At 39.9% G+C, this 23,114-nt stretch overlaps 1 protein-coding gene across 1 annotated transcript; it reads left to right on the top strand.

Annotated features, from left to right (window-relative positions):
• Positions 1-1,836: 1,836 nt before the first annotated feature.
• On the top strand, positions 1,837-20,588 carry ITIH4 (inter-alpha-trypsin inhibitor heavy chain 4; the record flags this gene model as incomplete). Its single annotated transcript, XM_084292892.1, has 19 exons — positions 1,837-1,911; positions 3,833-3,993; positions 4,373-4,477; positions 5,081-5,243; positions 5,347-5,457; positions 5,542-5,670; positions 7,152-7,268; positions 7,851-8,019; positions 8,955-9,071; positions 10,493-10,674; positions 11,604-11,786; positions 12,420-12,559; positions 13,383-13,537; positions 14,055-14,087; positions 16,484-16,579; positions 17,312-17,486; positions 18,825-18,979; positions 19,844-19,946; positions 20,513-20,588. The coding sequence occupies 19 exons, from the start codon at positions 1,837-1,839 to the stop codon at positions 20,586-20,588; spliced, it is 2,445 nt and encodes an 814-aa protein (XP_084149018.1).
• Positions 20,589-23,114: the final 2,526 nt, after the last annotated feature.

Below are 23,114 nucleotides of genomic sequence, written 5' to 3'. Positions count from 1 at the left end.
GATCCACTTAATTACAGCTAAACCTTTGGCTCTTAGGCCACTAAGTATAATATTCTACGCATTTTAAGGGCTTAAAGCATTACACAAGTTAAAGAAGTTAATCAAATGTAATTTTTCTCTCTAAAAATATACACATTTACATGCCTTGCTATAAATGATACTGTATTTACAAGTAGCATACTTTGCCTGGAAGTAGCAAAGTTGTTGTTGTTTTTAATTTATTTAAAGCAGGAGCCTTTTAAGACCAGGCTGTGCTCGACAGACTCTTTTATGATGAACTTGTAAATTACTGCTGAAGTAGTAAATTAATGAGCCCTCCATTAGCAGTTTCTTCCCAAAAGGTCACTGGAAGCCTACTCTCCGTGTAGGAGAGTAATGGTATCACCTACTTATAGAAATCCAAGTAGATGACATCATTTGGTCTTACCTTGTTGACTGATGCAATCACTTCATCGTAGAAAGCCTCCAGATTGCTCAGGCATGATTCACCCTTGGTGAAGCCATGCTGGCTCTCCTAGATCACCTCCTTGTCCTGCATGTGCCCATGTTTCATCTCAATTCCCCTTTTACGTAGAGCTGAGGAGACGACCTTTTCAAATGGGTTCTCTCCATTGTCTGTTTACCATACTGCCTAAAAAATCAATTACTTTCCCAAAATGTGTTTGAAATGCTTTGTGAAAGAGGCAGACATCACAACTACTCAGATGAAGAAATATCCTTGAAATGGTCATGCAAGATGTCTTTAGATGGGAAGCTACCTAAATGCCAATTGAGTGAGCAGATATTTTAGGAATTTTGTTGGTACAATGTTATATCCATGAGTATTTACGTATAAAAATGTGGATGGAATTTATTTTTCCAGGGCAACAAACCAACCATCAACCAAAAAAACTTCACAAGAACTGTTTGATGACCCACTTAGATAGCAACTTTACTATAAAATAAGAGGTAAAAACAGCCATTTCACTCCATTTACAGCTAAATTCAGGTGCAGAGCTCTCCCAGCACTAAACTTTTGTTTAAATAGCCCTGCTGGATGCCCAGGTGCAAGGCAACTTTGCAGAATCCGTGGTGGATGCACTGCAGCTGTGTTAGAGCTGAGGCCAGATGCACTCATGTGCACAGCTGCTGTTGCTCAGATTTTTGAAAAGCTCATGGCTTCTTTGTACACTTACATATGTTGCACGGTCTTAGCACCTCACTGCGGAGTCCAGGCTTGGTCTGATTACCTTTTGTCACTGCTTAGCTGAAAAAACAAACAATTGTCATTGTTATTTGTCAAGCAAGGCTTCTGGCTGGTTAAGAGACAGCAAAAAGGATGTTTCAATATAACTACCCAACATCTCTCATGGGCTGATTGGGCAAGACGGTACAAGGTTTGGAGAAGTCACCAGCTCACAAAATCTCATGTGGATGTCACATGTCTGGGCAGCCTCCAAATCTCGGAAGTGCTTGAGGTAATGTCAATTGTTCCTTTTTTTTTTCTTTCTTTTTCTTTTTCCAAGTGACCGCTGGGCATGATAGAGAACCATGTATCCAAGAAGGCACAGACCTGTTCAGCTGCCTGTGGGATTTTACATGCCCCAGTAGAATCTCAGTTTAAACAGAAAGCACAAGGATTTCTTTGCTTTATGAAACGTTAAAATTCTAACATTCAACAGCAAAGACTTGCTGGAAAAAAAAAGCTTTAACTGAGTCCAAGTTTTACGTATGTTTAACGTGTAAATATTATGTTTCTGTGTCTCTTCAAAGTCTACACAATATCCTCACATACAAGTTACTCATTAACTGATTAAGATAAACTGAGTTTTCATTTGAAAATCTGGTCTTTCCAAAATGGAGGAGAGAACGTTGCTCGCATTGATGATCTTTTCCTCAGTTGTAGTATTAACAGAAACTATTGCTCAAAAGGTATTTGCTCTCTTTCTCTCTCTCTTTCTCTCCTTAACAATTTGTTGTTTGCTCATTTTGTGATCTGGTGGTTTCGCTGTGACCAGGTGATGCAGAGATGCACCCATATAACATCGGGTGTGTTTTGCTGTGATTTGAGAACTTTGGGTCCTTTTAAGGCCTCTCTGTGTTTCTCTGGGCTGCTACTGTATAAGGATGGAGGTGGAAATTTGCAGATGTCTGATCACTCTCTTTCCCTGTGCTGGAAAATACCCAGCTGAGGGATTGATGGGTCTCCCTTGAACACCGGGTGAGGTTTGGATCTTGACACAGAGGCGTTACAGCAGGACTGACTGCTGGCCATGGACTGTTCCAGTGCCGGGTGGTTTCTGATGGTGTTTAATATGGGATGGAAGAGAGCAGAGGCAGTTATTTGTACCTTACAGAACAGCAAACTAGGTTTTGGAACACCTCAGGGTATGTGTGGCTGCAGTCTCAGTTTAGAAAGTAAAGAAATGGAGGAAGCCTTCTAGCTGAAGGATTTTATTTCCATAGTGCCTATTGAGAGCAGTGTGAAATACAACCAAAATACAGACAAGGTCAGACCTTGTGGCTACTGCACGGGCCCTGCAAGAAGCCATGGGTGTGGTGCATGGGCCCATGGTGAGAGGCCACGAGCTGCTTCGTGCTGTGCTCAGGTGGATATGTAGGGCTGCTCCTGGCCTGCTGCCTGTGCTGAGCGGTGCCCCTTGCCATACTGCACCCCGCTGCTCCTTTTGGGACCAATTGCTCCTGGTCCCAGAGCACCAAGCAGAAGCAGGGGTGCTGGGACACACCTGAAAAGCCTTTGGGAAGAGGTGTTCCCAGGAAGGACAGACCCCAGCACAGGCAGGGAGAGGCACCTGAACTGCCAGGATTGGGAAGTTGGTCTCTTGGCAAATATTTTTCTTTTTTATTCTGTAGTGTCAGCAGGCATCAGGAGACGGAGCCTGCTCTGCCAGTGTACAATGAAAAAAGGAACAGCTCTCTGTTACCTGTACGGCTGGCTGTGGCACTGTCTGTGGTCACCCTTGTATCAAGTTTAACGTGATTAAACTTCTGAATTTAGGCCAGTGCCGTAATTAAGAAGAGGTCAGCACTCCTTAAGTGGATGCTGTTAGTTGGGGAGCACAGGAGATGAATGATTAAAATAATTAAAGATCAATTAGCTATTCAGAAGATTTGTGACACTGGGACAGTAAAAATAGAAGTGTGGTAATCTGCTTTGCTACTGAGCTTTTTTGTTTTAATAAGCTATTGGGCTGTTGATATCCAGATCAATCCTCTTTACTGTTGCTGCCAAAACACAGGACCTGCTTAGGGCAGGGCCTCACTGCCTTTGAAGCAGAAATCCCATGTGCAGGAGGTTGCTTGCAGTAGCACAAGGAGGTGCTCCAGGCGCATCCCCATCCAGCTGCTCTGTGAGGTGTTCCCAGATGACTCCGGCATGGTGTCCATCTCCCCCCAGCCCCTGGAAGCACCAAGCCAGCAGAAAGATGAGTGCTCAAAGGGCATCTCTGCTTGTGCAAACAACACGGGACAGGGGCCCCTCAGGGTTTCAGACCTGCTCAGTAGTTTGTGCCACCACAAGGCACCGGGATGGAAAACACGCAGCAAAGTCAACAGCTCAGAGAGCAAACAAATCATCATGTAAAAAGTTAGAGGGTCTCTTTCCATGGTCAAGCACTTGAAAAGGCATGTGGGTGTTTTTTTGAGGTTAATCTTAGGAGATGCATCAGAGTAACACAGCAACAGTTAATTATTTCATTGAACTTTTCCAGTAACGTCACCCAGGTAAGGGCTGTCTGGCAGAAAAGCAAACAAACAAACAAACTTTTGGAGCTGTTTCTGTTCAGCATGTTTTTTTTTTTTGTTTGTTTTGTGTTTTGTTTTGTTTTTCTAGCGTGCTATTGAAATCTACAGCCTGCGTGTGAACTGCAGAGTCACATCACGATTCGCTCACACCGTCATCACCAGCAAAATCATCAACCGAGCTAATGAGTCTCGTGAGGCAACCTTTGAAGTGGAGCTACCCAAGACAGCCTTTATCACCAACTTCTCCATGTAGGACCAGCTCTTACCTGTGGTGTTAAAGAGGCAGCTCTGGGGGCTTAGTGGCGTTCACCCATCTTGTTAGGAGGTGCTAAGCACAACAGACAGAGAGCCAAGCTCAGGAATGCCCTGAATAAATGTTGGGGGGCAAAAAAAAGTAGGTGGCCAAGTAGAAAGAAGGTGACAAATGTGCTCAGTGGCAGTGGTTATGCTGCCCCAGCCCTCTGAGGCTCTGAGGAGGAGGGCTGTGTTTTGGTGGTGACTCTTGGTGTCCTCACAGACAGGGAGGGATGTGGGAGCTAACAGTTGAGGGACACAACGCATGGTGGTCCTCTTTCTTCCCCAGCATATTCCCTCTAATATTAATGATTTTTTTATTGAAAACTTACAGGTCCATCGATGGCAAATTATACCCAGGAATAATAAAGGAGAAAGCATCTGCACAAAAGGAATACAATGCAGCAGTCTCACAGGGACAGAGCGCTGGCCTCGTGAAGTACGTTGCTGTTCTGAGGAAGGATGCTTCAGCACTCATCCCTGGCCTCTCGCTTAGCTGAGGGGCAGGTGAAGTCCTGCAGCCAGCCATTACTAAGGGAGGACAAATAGAAAAGCAGCTTTGGGTTCTCCCTGAGAGGGACTGTTTATATAAACACACATATTATATGATTTATGTCTGAACCTGCAATGGGCGGGAGCGAGAGGTGTCACTGTTTTGTGTTGCCCTGGGGCTCGCTGTCACACAGGAGCACCTTGCTGGGTTGAGCTGATGCTCGCGCACTGGGTCTGCTTCCCCACAAGCACAATGGCCATGGCACTCGAGCAGATGTCATGCATTAGGGATATAGTTAACTTGTGCTTCCCATGCATGCAGTCCCAGTTCTGCCCAAACCCAGTCTGAGGCACAGAGAGATTTCTGCTCTGTTTTTAGCTTGGATAAGCAGCCCCTGTGGCACATGAAAGTATTGTATATACCTGAAATATCTTCTCTATGACCAATGAGACAAACTGATAGTTTTTAATTTACTTATTCCATATGGCCATTTTTAGCACGCTTCATGAACTTTGCCCACTGCATGCAAAGCTTTGCTTTCCTCCCCAGAATCACAGGCAGGAAACTGGAGCAGTTCCACGTTTCTGTCAGCATTGCAGCTGCCAGCAAAGTCACTTTTGAGCTGGTGTATGAGGAGCTGCTGAAGCGGCAGCTGGGGCTGTTCGAGCTGCTGATCAAGGTCAGACCCCAGCAGCTGGTTAAACACTTCCAGGTGAGCTGCCTCAGAGAGGGCTGGGCTAGGAGCATCCCTGTGAATTTGGGGCTTGGCAGGGTTTCCTCCATGGCAATGACAAAGGCTTGTTCTTCACTCTCAGATTGATGTGCACATCTTTGAGCCCCAGGGCATACGCTTCTTGGAGACAGACAGCACCTTCATGACAAACGAGTTAAACGAGGCACTCACAAAAGTGCAGAATGAAACCAAGGTAGGGCAGCAGCTGCCAAACATTAATGCTGGGGGCAGATTTAGGTTACATCGCTTTAAATCTTTTCTTTTCATTGCTTTTCAGGCTCATATTTTATTTAAGCCAACTGTGGATCAACAGAAGGTAAATCCCGAACTTGATGAAACCCTCCTCAATGGTGATTTCCTTGTGCGTTACGATGTTAAGCAAGTTGCCACTGCAGGTGATATACAGGTAAAAAAGAAATAGAAATAAAAATAAAAATCCTTTCCGATGATAGATAGGTCTGAATGTGAGGTGCAATCAGCAAAACAGCAACATATACTTTGAAACACCAACAGTAATAGGAAAGCTATTTTCATTAACACAGAGGCAGCGGGAACTGATGGTGATGTTAAGCAAACCCCTAGGGACACTGAACACACTGCAGGAATGGATCAGCCATGAAAAAGCAGTCAACTCAAATACTGTTTCAATACCAAATATATATTCACATTGTATATATGTCTCTTTGCATTCTCTCTTTCTCCTTCTCTTTTATGTATTTATTTACAATTGATACAAGGTCATATGATTTGCAGCTTCTTGTAAATAAAGTTCAGAGGAATGTGATTTATACAACTATTAAAATGACTGCTTAGTTTTATTTTTTGTGACAACTGAGCTAAAGAGAGTAGGAACTTAAAAATACGTATGGACCAATGCGTATCCTTAGAAATACAGTACATTGCTTTCCATATTATTTCACTGACGAAGTGCACGTGAATGTGCAGAAAGCTGGCAGTCACAGTCATTGAGCAGAGATGTGCGTGCAGGTGAGAATATGGAGGTAACGTAATATACAGTGATACATACAGTTTATATAACGTGAAAAAAACTTGAAATGTAGAAAATAATTAAATATTACTTTTGATTATATAGCAGCTGTTTTAGTCAAGTGGTTTCTGTGGTCAGGTGGATAATCTGTCTCGCTCCATTTGCAGCCTCCACCGCAAACCCTCCTCGTTAAAATCACTTTGCACATTTGCCAGAATCGCTGCTGTATCCATTAGAGGGTCTGTCTGTCATCTCATTCAAAAGATTAAATTGATGTTAAGCTGAAAAAAATATATGTATTATTCAGTGACTTTCTTCCATTTTAACCTGTTCATATGCTTTTGAGGTAGATTCAAAACGCGGTAAAAAGGGATTAGTAGTAGATATTCCCCCAACTCTCTTACCAGCAGCATCCATCACCAGTGCTGAAACCATGCAGTAACCTGAAATATGCATGTATGCATCTTTACTCTGGGACACCTTTCACTTCCACTCATTTCTATTACCAAATTGCTTTTCCTTAATACCAAATTACTTTACCTCAACTACATGATAGCTATGGGTATGCCCTGAAGTGGTGGTCTTGGGATAAGTGAGTTGGGTTAAAATTTGGAGTGACACAGACCTCTTATATTTAATGTGATAATTAAAAAAAACACCTTGTCCATTAGCACAAAATAGGATCATTAAAATATAAAATATATTTGTGTATATATATTTTAGTAGTTCCTTTGTATGTTTGTGGTTTTTTTTTTTTTTTTTTAGAAGAATAAAATGCTGACCATGGACCCCTCTTCTTGCCATGCCAGAATATTAAGAGGCAATGTTTTCTTATTAAGTTGCAATATTTATTTGTTTATGTATAATTTTATGCATGTTTTTACCTTTTGGTATTTCAGATTTTCAATGGGTATTTCGTGCATTACTTTGCACCCCAGGAAATGCCAGTGTTTCCCAAAAATGTCGTCTTTGTTATAGACCGAAGTGGCTCTATGGCAGGCAGAAAAATTGAGCAGGTAACTTATTTGAGATACCGACCTCTGCTTGTATCAGGGACAGACACCAGCCTTTCAAGGAAGCAACTTTGTATTTCCCTTTTGAAACACATGTTGGTTTTGTACACAGCAAAATTTTCATAAATACATAAGTACTTGGAAATATATATGCACAGATGAAGGTTGTTAAAGTGCAACTCATGCCTGTTAAGGCTATTTTCGTTGCTATCATATCTTGAGGCAGAGAGCATTTTGCCTCCTTCCATCTTTGCCAAGTATTTCACTGATAATTTTGTTCTTCAATGAAGTTTAAAGAATTAATTTATTCATTTTTCCTTTATGGAAAACTGTGTACATAGATTTGCTGTAGAGCAGAATAGTCTTCTATAGCCATCTTGGGAATGTTTTTTGTGTGTTTGTAAGTCAGGGGAATTAGTCATTTCTGATGGTCTCAGCTGAAAGATGCTGTTAGGTCAAAACAGAGGCATGGGGCTGCACCTTGTATGCTGCCAATAATAAATCTCCTTATTGTGTTGCAAATTCACACCCAGTTTTGTTATCAAAGTAGAAATATTCAAAGTGGTTGTTTTCTCCTTGGAACAGACAAGGGAAGCTCTCTTGAAGATTCTGCAAGACCTCCGCCCTGAAGATCATTTCAGCTGCATCACATTTAACAACAAAGTGGTAGAGTGGAAGAGTGCTTTGCTGCAAGCCACTGCGGAGAACGTGGCGAGCGCTGCAGGATTTGTGCGAACTATTACTGCCAGAGGAGGTACCAGGCACCACCTAGACACCTGTGACCGCAAACACACACCCAACAGTGTACAAAATAGCACTTAGAAAAAAAGCATTACTTATGAATGATGAGTGGGATAGGAAAGCTGATTGTGGCAGAAGACTGATTGGTGGCTACCTGATGGTATGGATATACAGAGGGTTGGTTATGTCACATCTATGAACTATATAAGCCAGGAAGTTTTGTTTTAAATTTTTTTATGACAGAGATTTACAACAGAACACTTTTTTTTCTGCAGGAAAATGAAAATTCACTCAAACATTTCACAGCAATTTACTGTATTTTTTATTTTATTTTTTAATATCAAGGTCCCCTTGTAAAATAACAAAGTCATACTACTATGGCTCTTTCTGTGCACATTACTCCAAGTTATACTAAAGAAACAAAGTAGACAAAAAAAGGCAATATGCATTTCAATTGCTACACCACACAGTGTACTTTATTTTCATTATTCATTTTCAGGAAGATCTAAAAAGCTTTTTCTCTCATTAATTTTACACTGTAAGTGTTAATGTAAGATTTTCTCATCCCAGGAGCTAGCACTGGTAAAGGTCACTGTGCCTAGAGCTCTTTTCTTCAGCTTCTTGCATGAACCTAGGAGACATTTCTTCAACATGGGTTAACAGATGATGGTTTGCTTATTTAAGCACTTTTTATGGTTCTAGACATGTTTGTATTCCCCATGACATATGTGTGGAGAAGGCTCCCAAAAGATTGCTCCAGCATTGCCATTGCAATATAATATACTGTAATTAAACCAGAAGGCTAAACCCCTAAATCCTCACCTCTCTGAAGGATTGCTTCCTGCAGAAAACTTTAATCAACTTTGCAGGGACTCTGCAGATGCAGTGCACTGATTTCTTCGACTGATTTTCCTTTCCAGGTGAGTGATGCCTGCTTTCTCATTGCAGGCACAGATATCAATCATGCCCTGCTGACTGCTGTGAGCGTGCTGGATAAAGCCGAGAGGCTGCCGGAGCGGAGTGTCTCCATGATTATTTTGCTGACAGATGGTCAGCCCACATCCGGTAAGGAAATCCCAGCCTCAGTCCTCTCCACAACTTTTTAACTTTCACAATTGCATCCCGGTTGTTGTTAGACATAGTTTGTGTTTTTGAAGGGCTTGCTATAAGCAGGCTGTGCTGGATCCAGGTCTGTGCTGGGGAGAGGATTGGCTTCTCAGTTTATAAACTTGGGGGAAATTTTGGAGGTACCCAGGCATGGCTGAAAAATGGAAGTAAAATACTTAGAGCTGAAAGGTGGAAATCTTGCTTATACTATGTACAGTTCCCTTTGAGAGGTATCATTTATAGTTCTTTGCTCTCCTTGCCTCAATCCTGAGATATTTTCAAGGTGCCTATTTTTTAGTGTTCTCTTCTGTGGCTAGCTCTTAACTATTAGTCAGCTGTGACATATCAAGCCAGGGGGGACAAGAGAGAAATATTTGGTTAATTAAACATTAACTCCCATTGCAACCGCACAAACATCACTAGTGCTGAATCAGAGGAGCTTGTTTAACTTCTTTGTGGCACCAGCATCCCTCCCAAGGCAGTAATATCATATCAACTGTAAGCTCTCTAATGAGATCAGTCTGTCTTCTAGACTGAGTGATCTATGCTGCTTTGGATTTTTATTTGTTGGTCTTCTGTTTGTTTTGTGTGTTGTTTTTTTGTTGTTGTAGTTTTTGTTTTTAAATTAAACTTGGTGCAAGGTGCTGCCTGCTGAGCAGGGCCATGGTGAGTCCCAAATATCTTTGTAGTTCCACAAGTTTGCCAGAAATCAGATGGCAGTTGAGTGCCATACAGATACAGGCTATGTTACTGCATACACCTCAATTTTCCTTGGGAAAGCAGGCTGAAAGGGAATAGCTGAGCAGCTCCCACAACATTCTACATGCAGTTATGGTTTCTGCCTGAAAAGATGGGCAAAGATGCTCGCCATACAGGCTCTTTGAATGGGATAAGATGAAGGTATCACACGTAGTGCCCGAGAGAGAAGCACGGCTGTGTTACTTTGCAATTTTTCTGATTTACACCATTAACCAATCTGTTATCCTCCAAATTCAGGCAGAATTTTTTTGTGGATGGCACTTGTCTTCCCACTTAAGATCAAATGTTTCCATCCTTTGTGATGTTAATTCATAATGTCTGTCCCTTACAGTCTGAACACCTCTTTGGTCCCTGTAATCTTGTTAAGCATTTTGCACTTAGCTGTAACAATGTGAGTTGAAGTAATTAGAATCATTCAGTGGGAGAATCAGATTCCAGCACTCAAAATCCAGAGTGGTGTTTCCATATCTAATTCAATTGACTGAATATTGTCCATATACCTAATATTTTATTCTGAATTCTTGTTAAGAGACAAGATGTCCTTTAAATCCCCTGCTATCTTTTTGTACTCTTAAAAAAATAAAAATCACGGGTATGCTTTTGTTCAATGACAAATACAGGTGAGAATAAAGTGGAAGTCATTCAAGAAAACATACAGAAAGCTGTCAATGGGAAATACGCCCTCTTCTGCCTCGGTTTTGGGTTTGATGTCAGCTACAATTTCCTGGAGAAAATGGCCCTAAGCAATGGGGGAATTGCACGTCGAATATATGAAAATGCTGATGCAGCCTTGCAGCTCCAGGTGAGGACTAAGGAATATGCCAGAAAAGCCATCTGTAAGCTATGGCTCCTGTCTAGCCCTGACAGCAAAACCCCAGATCTTCTGAGACAAGAAGTTGGTTTTGAGTTTATCTGCTAATCTTGGGGAAGGAGGAAGACAATATCAATTTGGGGGTATCTGAGGGTTTGCACTCTAATCGTGACTCAACATTGACGTCTTCCCCAAATTAGCTAGCATTTGGACAAACCTGCAAATTCAGTTTTTTCATCTCTACAAATAGACAAAATGTCCAGTGGAAGTGATTGTGACAAAACTTTGGTTCTTGGGTCCAATTTCAAACCACTCGAAGTGCTAGTGGGTGCTGTTTGTCACAGTTTCCCAGAAGGCAGCAGGTAGCTTGAGGCACCTCTTGGCAAACTGATCCCTGCAGCACCACCTGCTTGGGATGTTCCTGCCCATTTGGAGATGGGATGTTAACTCTAGGGCTGTTCTCTTTTGGGTAGCTCATTTCTGCCCATTTTTGCTGGATGCACAGAGCACAAGGATTCGCCAAATGCCTGCCCCATCCAGTGAAGAAGAAAGAGAGAGGTTAAACCTCAGGGTTAGTCAACTTTAAAAAAAAAATAAAAAAAAAAAGAGAGAGAGAAGACATTTAACTTGGTGGGACAGTGATAACAGGGAAACAGGGATGCTGCTTGGGTACTTGTATTTCCCATGGCAAATCAACTTCTGTGGTATCACCAGCCTGACTGGAGAAAGTGTGCAGAACATGGAGAAAAAATACTCTTATTTCAAGGTTTACAGCTGTCTCACACAAGCAGCTGCTGCCCACCTCTACTGAAAGAAAAAGCTTTCCTCCCTTCTTTTTTAAGGATTTTTTAGATATTCAACAAATTTCTTTGCTTAATTTTGCCTTCATTTGTTCTTTCTCTCTTTGTGTTTTTCTTTAGGGCTTTTACCAAGAGGTGGCTACTCCAATACTAATGAAAATTGAAATGCAGTATCCAGACAATGCTGTTGAGGGGTTAACCAAGAACAATTTCAAGCTGTTTTTTGAGGGATCTGAAATCATAGTGTCTGGAAAAATTAGCAATGAGCTTGATCTTTTGCCAGTGGAAATTAAAGCTCAGTCAGTAAGTGTTGAGCTTGGTAACCATGAAAAATGTATTGTCTCCATGCTGTCTTTTATAGTGAAGTAGGAGACTTCAAGAAGTCTTTTGTGTCCAATATATGTTCTTTACATTTGGACATATAGCTGTTTTTCCGTTCTAGGAGAATTAAAAGACTTTTCCTCTCCTAAATCTGCTACTAAAGAAGAAGGAAAAAAAGAGTGGGGAGGAGGGTGGAAGAAGATCCACAAATAAGCAAACAATAATTTAATCCTTTCCAAACAATAATATTTTGGCCTTTCAAACATGTTTTTTTGTTGTTGTTGTTTTGTTTTTGTTTGTTTGTTTTCTTTAGGAAAATTGCTTGTGTTTTTAGAATGGAGAAGGAAACATACATTTTTAATTTCCAAAAATGTTCAAATGGAGCCATTTCATAACTCCTTCTTTCAAACTTTCTTTGAGTCCAAAAATGTATATCCAAAATATGTGCTGCTTTGGTGGCTTGGGGTTGCTATTTCCAGAGGGAAAACAGCTTACTGAAAACATTTTGAGGAATAAAAAGGCACTTGAGTCCTGAATAATGCTCTTTTAAGTCTAATAAGGTGACTGTAAAAGAAGTCTGGAGCTGTTCTGATGGTCAGTTTTCTCCCCCTGTAGCATACTAGTGACTTGACTCTTAAAGAAGAAGCAAATGTCAAAGAGAAGGAGCAAGTATTTCAAAGTAGAAATTACATCTTTGGAAATTTCATCGAGAGACTGTGGGCTTACTTAACCATTCAACAACTTCTAGAAAAATCGTAAGCTATTTTCAAAGTTTTGTATTGAATTACAAACTTTTAACTTCTTTAAGCACTCTGCAAATTCCTTATTTGCAAATTATACAATGGGAAAGCACAACAAAACAAATATTTATGTTTTATAATATAATAATAATAATATAATAATAAATATAATATATAATAATAAAAATATATAATATTATATAATAAATAATAAATATATAAATAAATAATAAATATTTATAATAAATAATATATATTTATTATATATTATATATTATATATTATATTTATAAGTATATTATAAATATAATATAATATATATATTATATATTATATAATTATAATAAATAATATATAATAATAAAAAATATAGTTTACCAGAAGAATACCACATTAGTGCATGAGGAATGTGAGGTGCTTTTCAGTTTATTATAGGATTGTATCGTCAAATACGTGTATATATGAAAACAAAGAATAGTTTATATTATTATGAAATGTATTTTAATTGTATGGATTGCATTGAGTATTGCATCCAGCAATACTGTCTAAAAAGGAAAGAAAATAGCTAGTAAAGAGAACAGTAATTGTGTCTGTAAGACATTTCATAGATCAAGTACTTACTATTTTTAATCCATCTGAAACATATATAGATTCCAGTGTTTTAAACAGCTAAGCATCTCCATAATCTCAAGCAAGTAATAGCTGAGTTATCTCAATAGGATTACTCACCATTTGATCATAAAAAAAATTTAAGACATAGCTAATATGAATACAAATCTGTGGACCTCCTGCTCATAGACTTTGTATATGATTTCTTCATCATTAACACAGACTTTAGTATTTCAGCCCAAGAAGAGCAGCAGAAAGCCTTGGAGGCACGAGCCTTGGAGCTGTCTCTGCAGTATGGCTTTGTTACACCCCTCACTTCCATGGTGGTCACCAAACCCACTGGCCAGCAGCAAGCCGAGCTAGCAAACAAACCCACTGAAGCTGGTAAATGGGTGTTAAACAGTCCCCTGGGAATGTGTGGTTGTTGTTGATGATTTACTGTGGACCCCCCAACACAGTTTCATTCTGTAGGGGTGTGGCAGGGTAATATGCCGCAATGAAGACAGGAGTTTAAGGATTGGCCTCCTTTAGAAATTAGACATGGAGGACTTTTCCTAAAAAAGTGTCATAGTGAAACAGACACTACTATTGAAATAGGAAATAATTTGTTGAAATATAAATTAGAAGTAATTTAACAGTTATTACACAGCATTCCCTGCCATTGGAAAGGGTATTCTAAGCTTTTGCCTTGGGCAATAAAGTGGGAAAATGAATGCAGAGGAGGAAAGCAAGCTAACTCTAGGAATATTGCGTGTGCTACATCTACCATTCTTTCAACAAAAATAAAATCTCTTCACCTGCAGCTCCAACACCCACTTCTCCCAGTTTTCTGTTTTGCACATGGATAAAATAATTTACTGTTGACTGTATGACACTAATCTGTCTCTCTTCCTTGTGTTAGACAATGAGAAGCCCAGCAGCTTTCCAGTAGGAGGTAAATGCTTTCTGCTTTTCCAATACATGTTTCTGTAGTAGTCTCTAAAGACAAAAATAGGTCACAGTACTTGTTCCATAAAGGGGAGTATCTGAGATTGGGAAAAATATGTGGAGATCGTGTAAGCAATGACTGGCAAACTCTGTCCAGGGCTTGGGTGGATAACCTGATCCAAGGGAGAAAATCTTCCAGTCAGAATGTCTCAAAGGCCAAAATTGTCTTGACTCAAGGAAAAGCAGTTCTTCAAGTGAACAACGCTAATTATGTTTTCTGCTTCTTCCTACCATATGTGAAGCATCTGTCCAAAAATTAAGCTCCAGATATTTTGGAAAGACTCACAAGAATAATTTAGGTATCTTTTTTCTGGTTTTGGAAATAATAAAGTTACTTGAATAATAATGTAAAACTTCTAGCATTATCAATCCCATAATCTCAACTATGATAACACATCATAATAGCAATGCTTTTATAGGTAGAGTCCTCCTTTTCCTCTAGTTCTTTCAGGGAAATGCATTAAAGGAATTAAAACACTGCCCCATTCTCTGAAGGATGCATGTTTCAAAGAGGTACCTCTTAAACAGAGGTACTGTTTAAGAACAGCAAGCTTATTAAACTGCATCACAAAGGGGACCAACACATGGAGCTCTGTGCTGCCCTTCCCTCAAAGGAGTTTTTGGTCTGTTTCCATTGCTTGACTGGGATAATTTTGTAGGGATCAGTGCCCATGTTCTGTGGACTTTGTTAGTACAGATAATTTGCTTACAGATGAAGCTAGAGAATCACATGTTTGATTTCTGAAATGCTTTGTAAGATGTGTAATACAATCATGAACGAAATATGGGTACTCTTTTTTTTTTTTTTCTTTCTTCAGATGCTTATAGAATGAGTGTACCACTTCCTAGTAAGTTCTCCTCTGTGTTTTTTTTTTTGTTTGTTTGTTTGTTTGTTTTAAATTAAGAAAAAAATTATAAACTTCATTTCATAAGCAACATTACATTATCAAATGCGTTTTGATTGTGGATGTCTGCTTGGAATACTATGTATATAGTGTGTGTGTGTGTATATATTTGCATGTATTTCAGTCCACAGATATTTTACAATGAACTATAAAATCTTGAAAACAATCTTGGTACCTTTTCAGAAAACAATATTTAAACCTCTTGAAGATACAGGTGAAAGTTCTCAAACAGCACATGTTAGTAAGCTGAAGGAAGTGTGGCTTGCTTTAAAAAAATAAATCCATAGACATGGGGTTTGCTGGGCAAAGCTAACGTGGGCACCGCCATCTACATGCTAACAATACACGTCCTGCAAAGAGCAGATGCTGGGCACTGCAGAGACAGCTGCTTTGTGAGGGTCCCTGTAAACGCAGAGAGGACAGGACAATGCCCACTGTGTTGTCTCCATGTGTATGCAAAAAAGCCAGTGGGTAGCCAGCAGGAAGAATTCACTGCTTTAGAAGTAGGGAGGGAGATGAAGGGCACCACCCCAAGCCAAGGAGTCATTGGAAAACCTTTTCTTTCAGGTCGATGGCGCTCTGAGCTCCAGTCTGGCAGTAATAAGAAGCTGTTTCCATCAGGTTGTTTTCAGTTGTACGCGAGAGGAGCGGGGTGGGTGCGCTGGGAGCGCAGTGGGGGTTCACCAGGCATGGCCCAGCAGCAAGGCAGAGCATAAAAGCAATTAGCAATGAAAATGCTGTGCTTTTTGTTCCCGTTGGGGCATCTTGGTTTAAGCAAGGTGCTCTGTAGGATCATTCTCTGCCAAAAAGGCTTCTGCCTTGCTGTTCTGCCTGGTTAATTAGCTGAGCTAGAGAAAAACTGTTTCTTTAAACTGTTCTTGCTAATTTTAAGTATTTCAGTTGGCAGGCTAAGCAAACAAGTGAGACCGGCAGCTCATAGTAAGTAATACACAGAGCAGTCCCATTTTAATAATTAATACAACTGTAACATACAGTTTTTCATGGGTTAATGTTTTGTTTTGTTTTGCTTTGTTTTTCTGACTGTATCAATTGCTATAAGAAAACTCTTTAACTCTTCCTTGGCTGATTCTTTCCACAGAAGCATAAAGTGTCCCTGTATCCAACAAGAAAGCCTTTCTGGCTTGATGATAAAAACAAAAACAGAATTGTGGTGTAAAAGACCTTTAGTCACAGCTTTTTTGAGGGATCATTGTCCTTAATAGACTCCAAATTTGAAAATCTACTGTTTTCATCTATATCAAGTTGCTGTGTCTGGGTGTGACTTTCAATAGTAATTACTGTGTTAATTTCAGTTTCCTTTTCTGTAAAAGCTGTGACTAGTATTTTAGATACAACGAGAATGAATTATTTTGCTGTACATGCCCGAAAGGCATAGGCTAGGTTTTTCGTCTTGTGCTAACATTGTTCTTCTTTTCAGCCAAAGAACATCCAGCACTTCTCTCGCAATTACCCAAAGAAAATACTGATGGGCAAGCAGAGCTTTCTGTCCTCCTGCTCTCAGATCCAGAGCAAGGTGAGCAAGCCAGATCCCTCATGGGGTGGGAACTGACCTCGATCCAGGAGAAACGCATGACTTGTGGGATTTGCATCTGTGGCCATGTCTTCTCCATGCCCATGACAACTTTCTCTTGCATCAAGGGAATCAACCCCTAATATCAAGAAAAAAAGGAGAAACACTTCAGAGCAGCCAGTGTCTTTAGGAACACCTGTATTTCGTGAAGGGCCATGCTGCATCCTGCCACCTTCCAGTGACTGGAGAGGCTGTGCTTAATTTTTCCTTTCACTCAGGCAACATTAATCTTCACTGGCTGAAGGCACTTCTTTTAAGTGTGGTTTCAGGCCTCTTCCTGGTGTCACATGCATGGCTGTGAGGCTTTTCCCCAGCCCCTGGGAGTTTCTGAGGATGCAGAGATCTTAAACCCCATGACCCCTACATCTCCCAGAAAGATGCACTCTCTTAAAGCGCTGTATCATTTTCATGGTCCTGTACTCAGAGAAGTGGCCCTGACTGCTGGTTGCCAGCTGCTGTGGTTAAGGAGCACCTCTAAGGGAGGAGGAGCAATGTGGGGCTAGATGCAGACTCTACTGCAGCCTTGGGGCATGTGGTCTGAAATCTGGAGGTGCTGAGCCTCCCAAAACCAGATCTGAGAACCATAAGTGCAACAAAGCTGAAGCAGTTTTGTTAAAGTCACCCGTACCTTTATAAGCGAGGTCACTTGACAGCTCTCTGCCAATGTTTTTAAAGGACTTTCTGTGACTGGGAAACATGGGGACAAAATAAATCAGTTTGTGCAGTTTGAAATTACCTATGTGAATCCTGCCGTGCAAATCAATGTCTCTGTGGATGAGATTGTCTTAAGCCACGACAACAAGAACATTCGGCTGTCGTGGACAGAGTCAGCAACCTCTGCTGTCCAGGGGTAAGAAATGTCATTCCGTCCTTTCCCAGTCCTGGCACTTTGAATCACATCTCTCATAAGCTAGTTGTTCATGTTCACACATGCCATTTGCTTTAAATAAATGCTCCCAAATGCCATTATTTGGTGAATAACTCACCATTTACCTTCCAAAGAGAAGCACCCACTGTGGTGCATGATGATCCTGGTATCACTGCTGTACTGGCTGCCACTAGGCACACTGTGATCATCCTGGCATGGGGTGAGCACCACAAAGTGAGGTTTTTCGATGTTTACTGTATCTTTTCTACATCATTTGGTTCCATGCAGACTGGAGTTTTCTTTTTTCCCCACTTTTAGAAATCACACACATCTGCGCATCAGACATTTTTTATGGGGAGGCATAAAGTGTTTGAATAATTGTCTGTAACTCTAACAAATGCCTGCTACTGGAGAAGGAGTACTTCAAATGCGTACTGCGTTTGTCTGCCTAATTTGTGTAGGAGCCTTCAAAACCACAGGAAAGAGCTGAATTCAGCCAGTTCCATTAGCTCTTTTGTATTGCTGGACAAGCTGCTGTTGCTCTGGGGAAGGCAGGACACACAGTACTCCCCCCCATATAGGCACCTCTGGGCAGTAACAACCGGCCTAAAACAACTGCTTTCAATTATTTTTGAAATCCAAACAGAGCCAAGAATGTGCTGGATTTATGCCCCTATATAATTTGTCTTCTGCAAAGCAAAATGATCCTCCTGCTTCAAACCAGCATCTGAGTCCTTGCAACTGCAGGAATCAAAATAAAAAATATAAGGGCTTAGAGAAAAGGCAGGGTCTGAAATATCTTGGGACATATCCAGGGATAACATATTTGTCTTGTTCTCGAAATCAATTCAATTATTTTAAATGGTCCATCATTTTTCTCATTAAAATGATGGGAAAATATCCTTTTTTCTATTTTTTTTTGTTTTGTTTTGTTTTGTTTTTTTCTATTATGGATAAAAAGGTGTTCAATCAATAAGAATTCTCCTCTGCTGATGTATTTGCTTGTATCCCGACATGGGAAAGGTGTTCAGTGGCATATAAGAAACAGAAGAGATACCAGTTACATTAAAATATTAACACCTGAGTATTTTAAGATATGATAATATAACTTACTATTGTAATACTTTACTATAACTCGTTGTATTAATATTTTAATATATGCTGCTTAATATTTTAATATAACCACTGGCAGACCATATAAAATTCAATTGCAAGGAGACAAAAAGCAAAAATAAAAATAAAAAAATAATGTCAATTATTTACATATATATGTTTTGTCTTCATATTCTTCTTGAAATAACATTATTATTTATTTCCTAGGCTGAGAGTCTCTACTGAAAAGGAAAGTAGTGTAACAGTATCACTGTCTGATACAGTCACGGTAAAAATATTCCTTGTAAAGGTTCCAAATGATTTCCTTCAGCTGTGTTTCTTGAATATCGACCATTTTTCTGACAAAGTCACTGGAATTCTGGGTATGTATCATTATGGATCTGTACAGCAAAGAAGAACAGTCTTGCAAATAAGCTCCTAAGATGAGAATATGGTGCTTTTTTTTTTTTTGAGCTACATTCATTTTACTGTTTTGGGTCCCTACAAACTCTCATGAAAATCATTGGACAGGTGAGGCAGCAGGAATTCAGGGGGTTTCTATGCATTAAATTTATTCTTTTCAGACATCTAATCCAGACTTTATTCTGCAAAGAGGAGAGGCCTCCAAAGAGGGTCTTACCCTTGAAGCAAAACATAATGCTTTTCTACTCACCGCTGGTACAAACCTAAATGTGTTTAGAAAACGTTAAAAATAAGACTAAAATAACAGCCAGTGTGTTAGCTATGAGGGCTTAACTTCAACAGTGCTGTGTTGTGTAAAAAAAGTCATTCGATGTTAAATAATAGATTATAAATAATGGACATAAAGTGGTAATAATTGGGGTTACAATAGTGGAAATATGCCTCTTCCTGGCAATGGCTACAAAATGAAAACAAGCTGGTTCTGAACACTTATCCCCCAAAATACTGATGGGACTAAAGTTGAAGTTGTGTCAAAAACTACGAGTGGAGAGACTGCATATTCTAAAACCACATGCACACACAAAATGTGAAAACACATCAGAGTAAGGCTGAATCTGTGGAGGAGTGTTAGGGATAATAGATCACAGCTGAAACACGTGAGTTTTATTCATTTATTATGGGAGCCTTCAAATGCCCCTATTGTTTGGGGGGTTTGGAGGCAAATGGCTGCTTGCTTTCCTGGTGTTATATCTACCATTTCGGTTAACAACTGTAATTGGATGTTTTGCTATTATTTTCAAATAATTTGTGTGTCTGTTGCTCAGGTCAATTTTATTTAAAAGGACAGCTTGAGAATAATGCCAAAGTAACTCAGAGAGACGATGAAAGACTTCTAAATGTTCCAGGATCTGAGCACAGAACCACCAGGTAAGAGAGGTGGGATAAGGTTGAGTAATGCACATGCTTTGAGATTTAGTTTATGAGCAAAGAGCAGAGATCAAAAGAAATGAAATTAATGGATTGCTTACATTTAAGAATACAGCTCTTTGGTATAAAAAATAGGAACTTACTCTTGAATGTTTTCCTAACAACAAGAATTTGTTGCTTGTGAAATGATACTGCAAGGCTCAAGGCTCCTATTTCACAGGGCAGGGAAAATCACACCCTGAGTTTGCATGAAAATGCCAAATAAAATTAGGTTCTCCTGCCTCATTTTTATGGCTAGGGGAGGGTGTTTGCTCAGCTGGATTTACCATGAGGAAAAAAAAAATGATTTGCTTGTAGCAAGTTTCTGCGATGGGGAAGAAATGCTGTGAGAGTATAATCTCTGTTCATTGTCTCTGTGTGTCCCCATCACTGTTGCCTTCGTGGCTAAATCACAGGTGTGCCAGATCTGCCTCTCTCACTTTTGGTACCAGCTGCAAACATGGGTATGATCAGGGTTGATTATGGGCCTGCATTTTATCACATTTTTTTTCTTGATTTTGTTTCAGGCTATACAAGAAAGATTACAGGCTTGAGTCAACTAGTGATCCTGTTTCCTGCTGGTCAGTAGTTGGAACTTCCTAGAGAAGACTATTTTGGGAAAGAAAACAATACAAATGATGCTCTTTCACATATTTTTGATACTTTCTGTCACCAAGGAAACAATGCAGTTAAAGCATTACATGTTCATATAAATAACTCTCATATATATATCTAACCTCAAAATAATTATAATTATACTTTCAAGATGAGAATGTGCTTGCTGGCTGTCTGTAATTGTAAGAAGCTCTATAATAATGTTAGAGATTTATGTGAATGAGCTAAATAAAAGTGGCACTATCAGCTCACAGTTTGATATGGACAGACGGACTTAAGTTTCTAAATAAAATTAAGCAGTGGCACCACCCAGTCCAACATACTTGTCATGCAAACCGTAATAAATTTCTAAAATTTGCACTTGGTATCCAGTTGCAAATGATGGTGTTCTTGAACTGAGTGTTTTGCAAAAAGGGTGAAGTCTAAAGCAATATTAGCTTGCTGTTTCTCTCATTGGTTATTTTATGGGGGAGGGGGGGAAAGGAGTCTTGATGTATTAAGGTTCATTGGGCATAGTTCTGTGGCAATGTTCAAAACTAATGAAAGCAATAGTAATGTGATCGGTGAAGGCAATCCATGATGGCTCTAGTTCCAGCAATTCTTGCAGTTTCTGAGGGTCTGCTTTAAAATGTCCGCAAAACAGACATTGACTTGTTGCAAAACAGACCTCTGACTTGTTGCAAAAGATGGCATTTCAACCCTGAAATGTAGCATCTTGGGTTTTGGCAAGGTTTCATGTAACACTCTACAAATATTGGATGATGTTTTACAAATAATGAAGAACTCAAAACAACACGTGGCACGCAGAGGTAACATTTCAGAGGAAATGTATATGCAGAAACCTTTGCCCATGGAAGGAAATGTGGAGGTTTAGCTTCCAATTATTTTTTTCATAACTTTTAATTAAAAAGTTAATTTATATTTTAGAGTTTCAGTGCATATCTTTGAACACAGGAACACATGTGCCAGCACCGCAGAAGATTTACAAAAGTTGCTTTCTATCTTGCCAATAATGGATAACTGGAAAAAGCGTATTATTTTAAAGCAATGTACTAAAAGAGAAGCAATGTCTTGCCAAAGTTAGGAAGTTTTTTTTTTTTTTTTTTTTTTTTTTTTTTAAGAACAGTTTAGATATCGTGCTATGATTTGTTTATGTGAATTGCTTGTACTTTCAAGACACAGATTTGGAGTTGCAGATTTGGCTGGACAAATTACAGAGCAAAAAATGTGAAATTTGGGAGCTGCAGACACCAGATTGCTGGCTTTGCCACATCACAAGCTGGCTTGCCAATTTGAAAAGTAAGCCATTATATGCATTATGAACGAACTTGGTATTTGAATTACATGCTGGGTTTTATCAGGTAACTGGCTGCAAATTAAAAATTCATTGCTCTCAGTTATAGGGCAATTATATGTTCCATCCTCCACCTGTCTGCTAATAGCAAGAATAGCAAAAAGCACTAAAATCGTGGAGCAATGAGGCATGGCTAAAGGGCAGCTTTCACATGCTCCCCTTGGTGAGGGTCAGGTGTGCACAGGCCATTCATGAGAGCTCTTCTAACCCGTCTGCTAAACCTGTAATTACGGTGGTTCCTCAAATGCCCCTGGCAACCTGCTACCCTTTTAATTCTCCCTTGCTTCAAAGAAGCAGATCCTGCTGACCTTGATAAATGGGGAAAAAAAAAAAGAGAGAGAAAAGAAAAGAGAAGATTAGCCTTTCTTACAAAACAGGAACTTTTGCATAGTTTTTTGTTTTTTTCTCAATGTGTTTGCAAAGCTGCTCCTGTTCTTTGGACTGTAGCCAATTTGCTTAGGCTGTGTTGAAGGGCTGTGCCCAGAGCTGCATGGGGACTGCACCCCACAGCTGATGGAATCTCCCAGGTCTTACAAGAGATGCTTGCCTGCGGTACCGATGGAGAGGTTTGCCTTTTCTGCAGCCTCCTTATGTCACTGGTGTGCCTGGTTACTGAGACTCACAGATCCTTTCTGCTGTGTTTTGTCCCCACAGCGTGTGTGCTTTCCATTCTCTAAGCATGTTTCATTTCACTCTTCTCACCTGAATTCTTAATTTGTTGTTTAGTCACTCTCCTCCTATTGTTTCTGAGTCCTGAAGCGAGTTCTGATGGGCTTCTGATCTCCTACACTCCCTCCCCTTGCCCAAGAGGCCTTGTTACTTAGAGACTGAATGCAGACACAGGCAATAATGAGCATTTAGAGTTCTGTAATTTCTAATTCCAATGCAGGATATACACTATGTCTCATATGCTTTTCTTTGAGCAGCATTGTACCAGCTTGATAGAAGGAGTAAAATTGTTATCTAAGAGTAAACAACTGCCTGCCATTTCTCTCTCTCCTTATCGTTACCTTTAACTATGTTTGTAGCTATCACCTATGTTGCAGGAATTTTGGAAGAATTACAAACTAAAAAGCATATTTTTCTTTCTCCATTAGTGCAAGTGGGAGCTTCTCAAACTGTCACAGAAGCCATTCAAAAGCAGGCTAGAGCCTCTGAGG

The sequence above is a fragment of the Netta rufina genome, assembly GCF_964035555.1.
Source record: "Netta rufina genome assembly, chromosome: 10".
Classification (NCBI taxonomy): Eukaryota; Metazoa; Chordata; class Aves; order Anseriformes; family Anatidae; genus Netta; species Netta rufina.
This window is presented reverse-complemented; position numbering and strand designations above follow the sequence as displayed.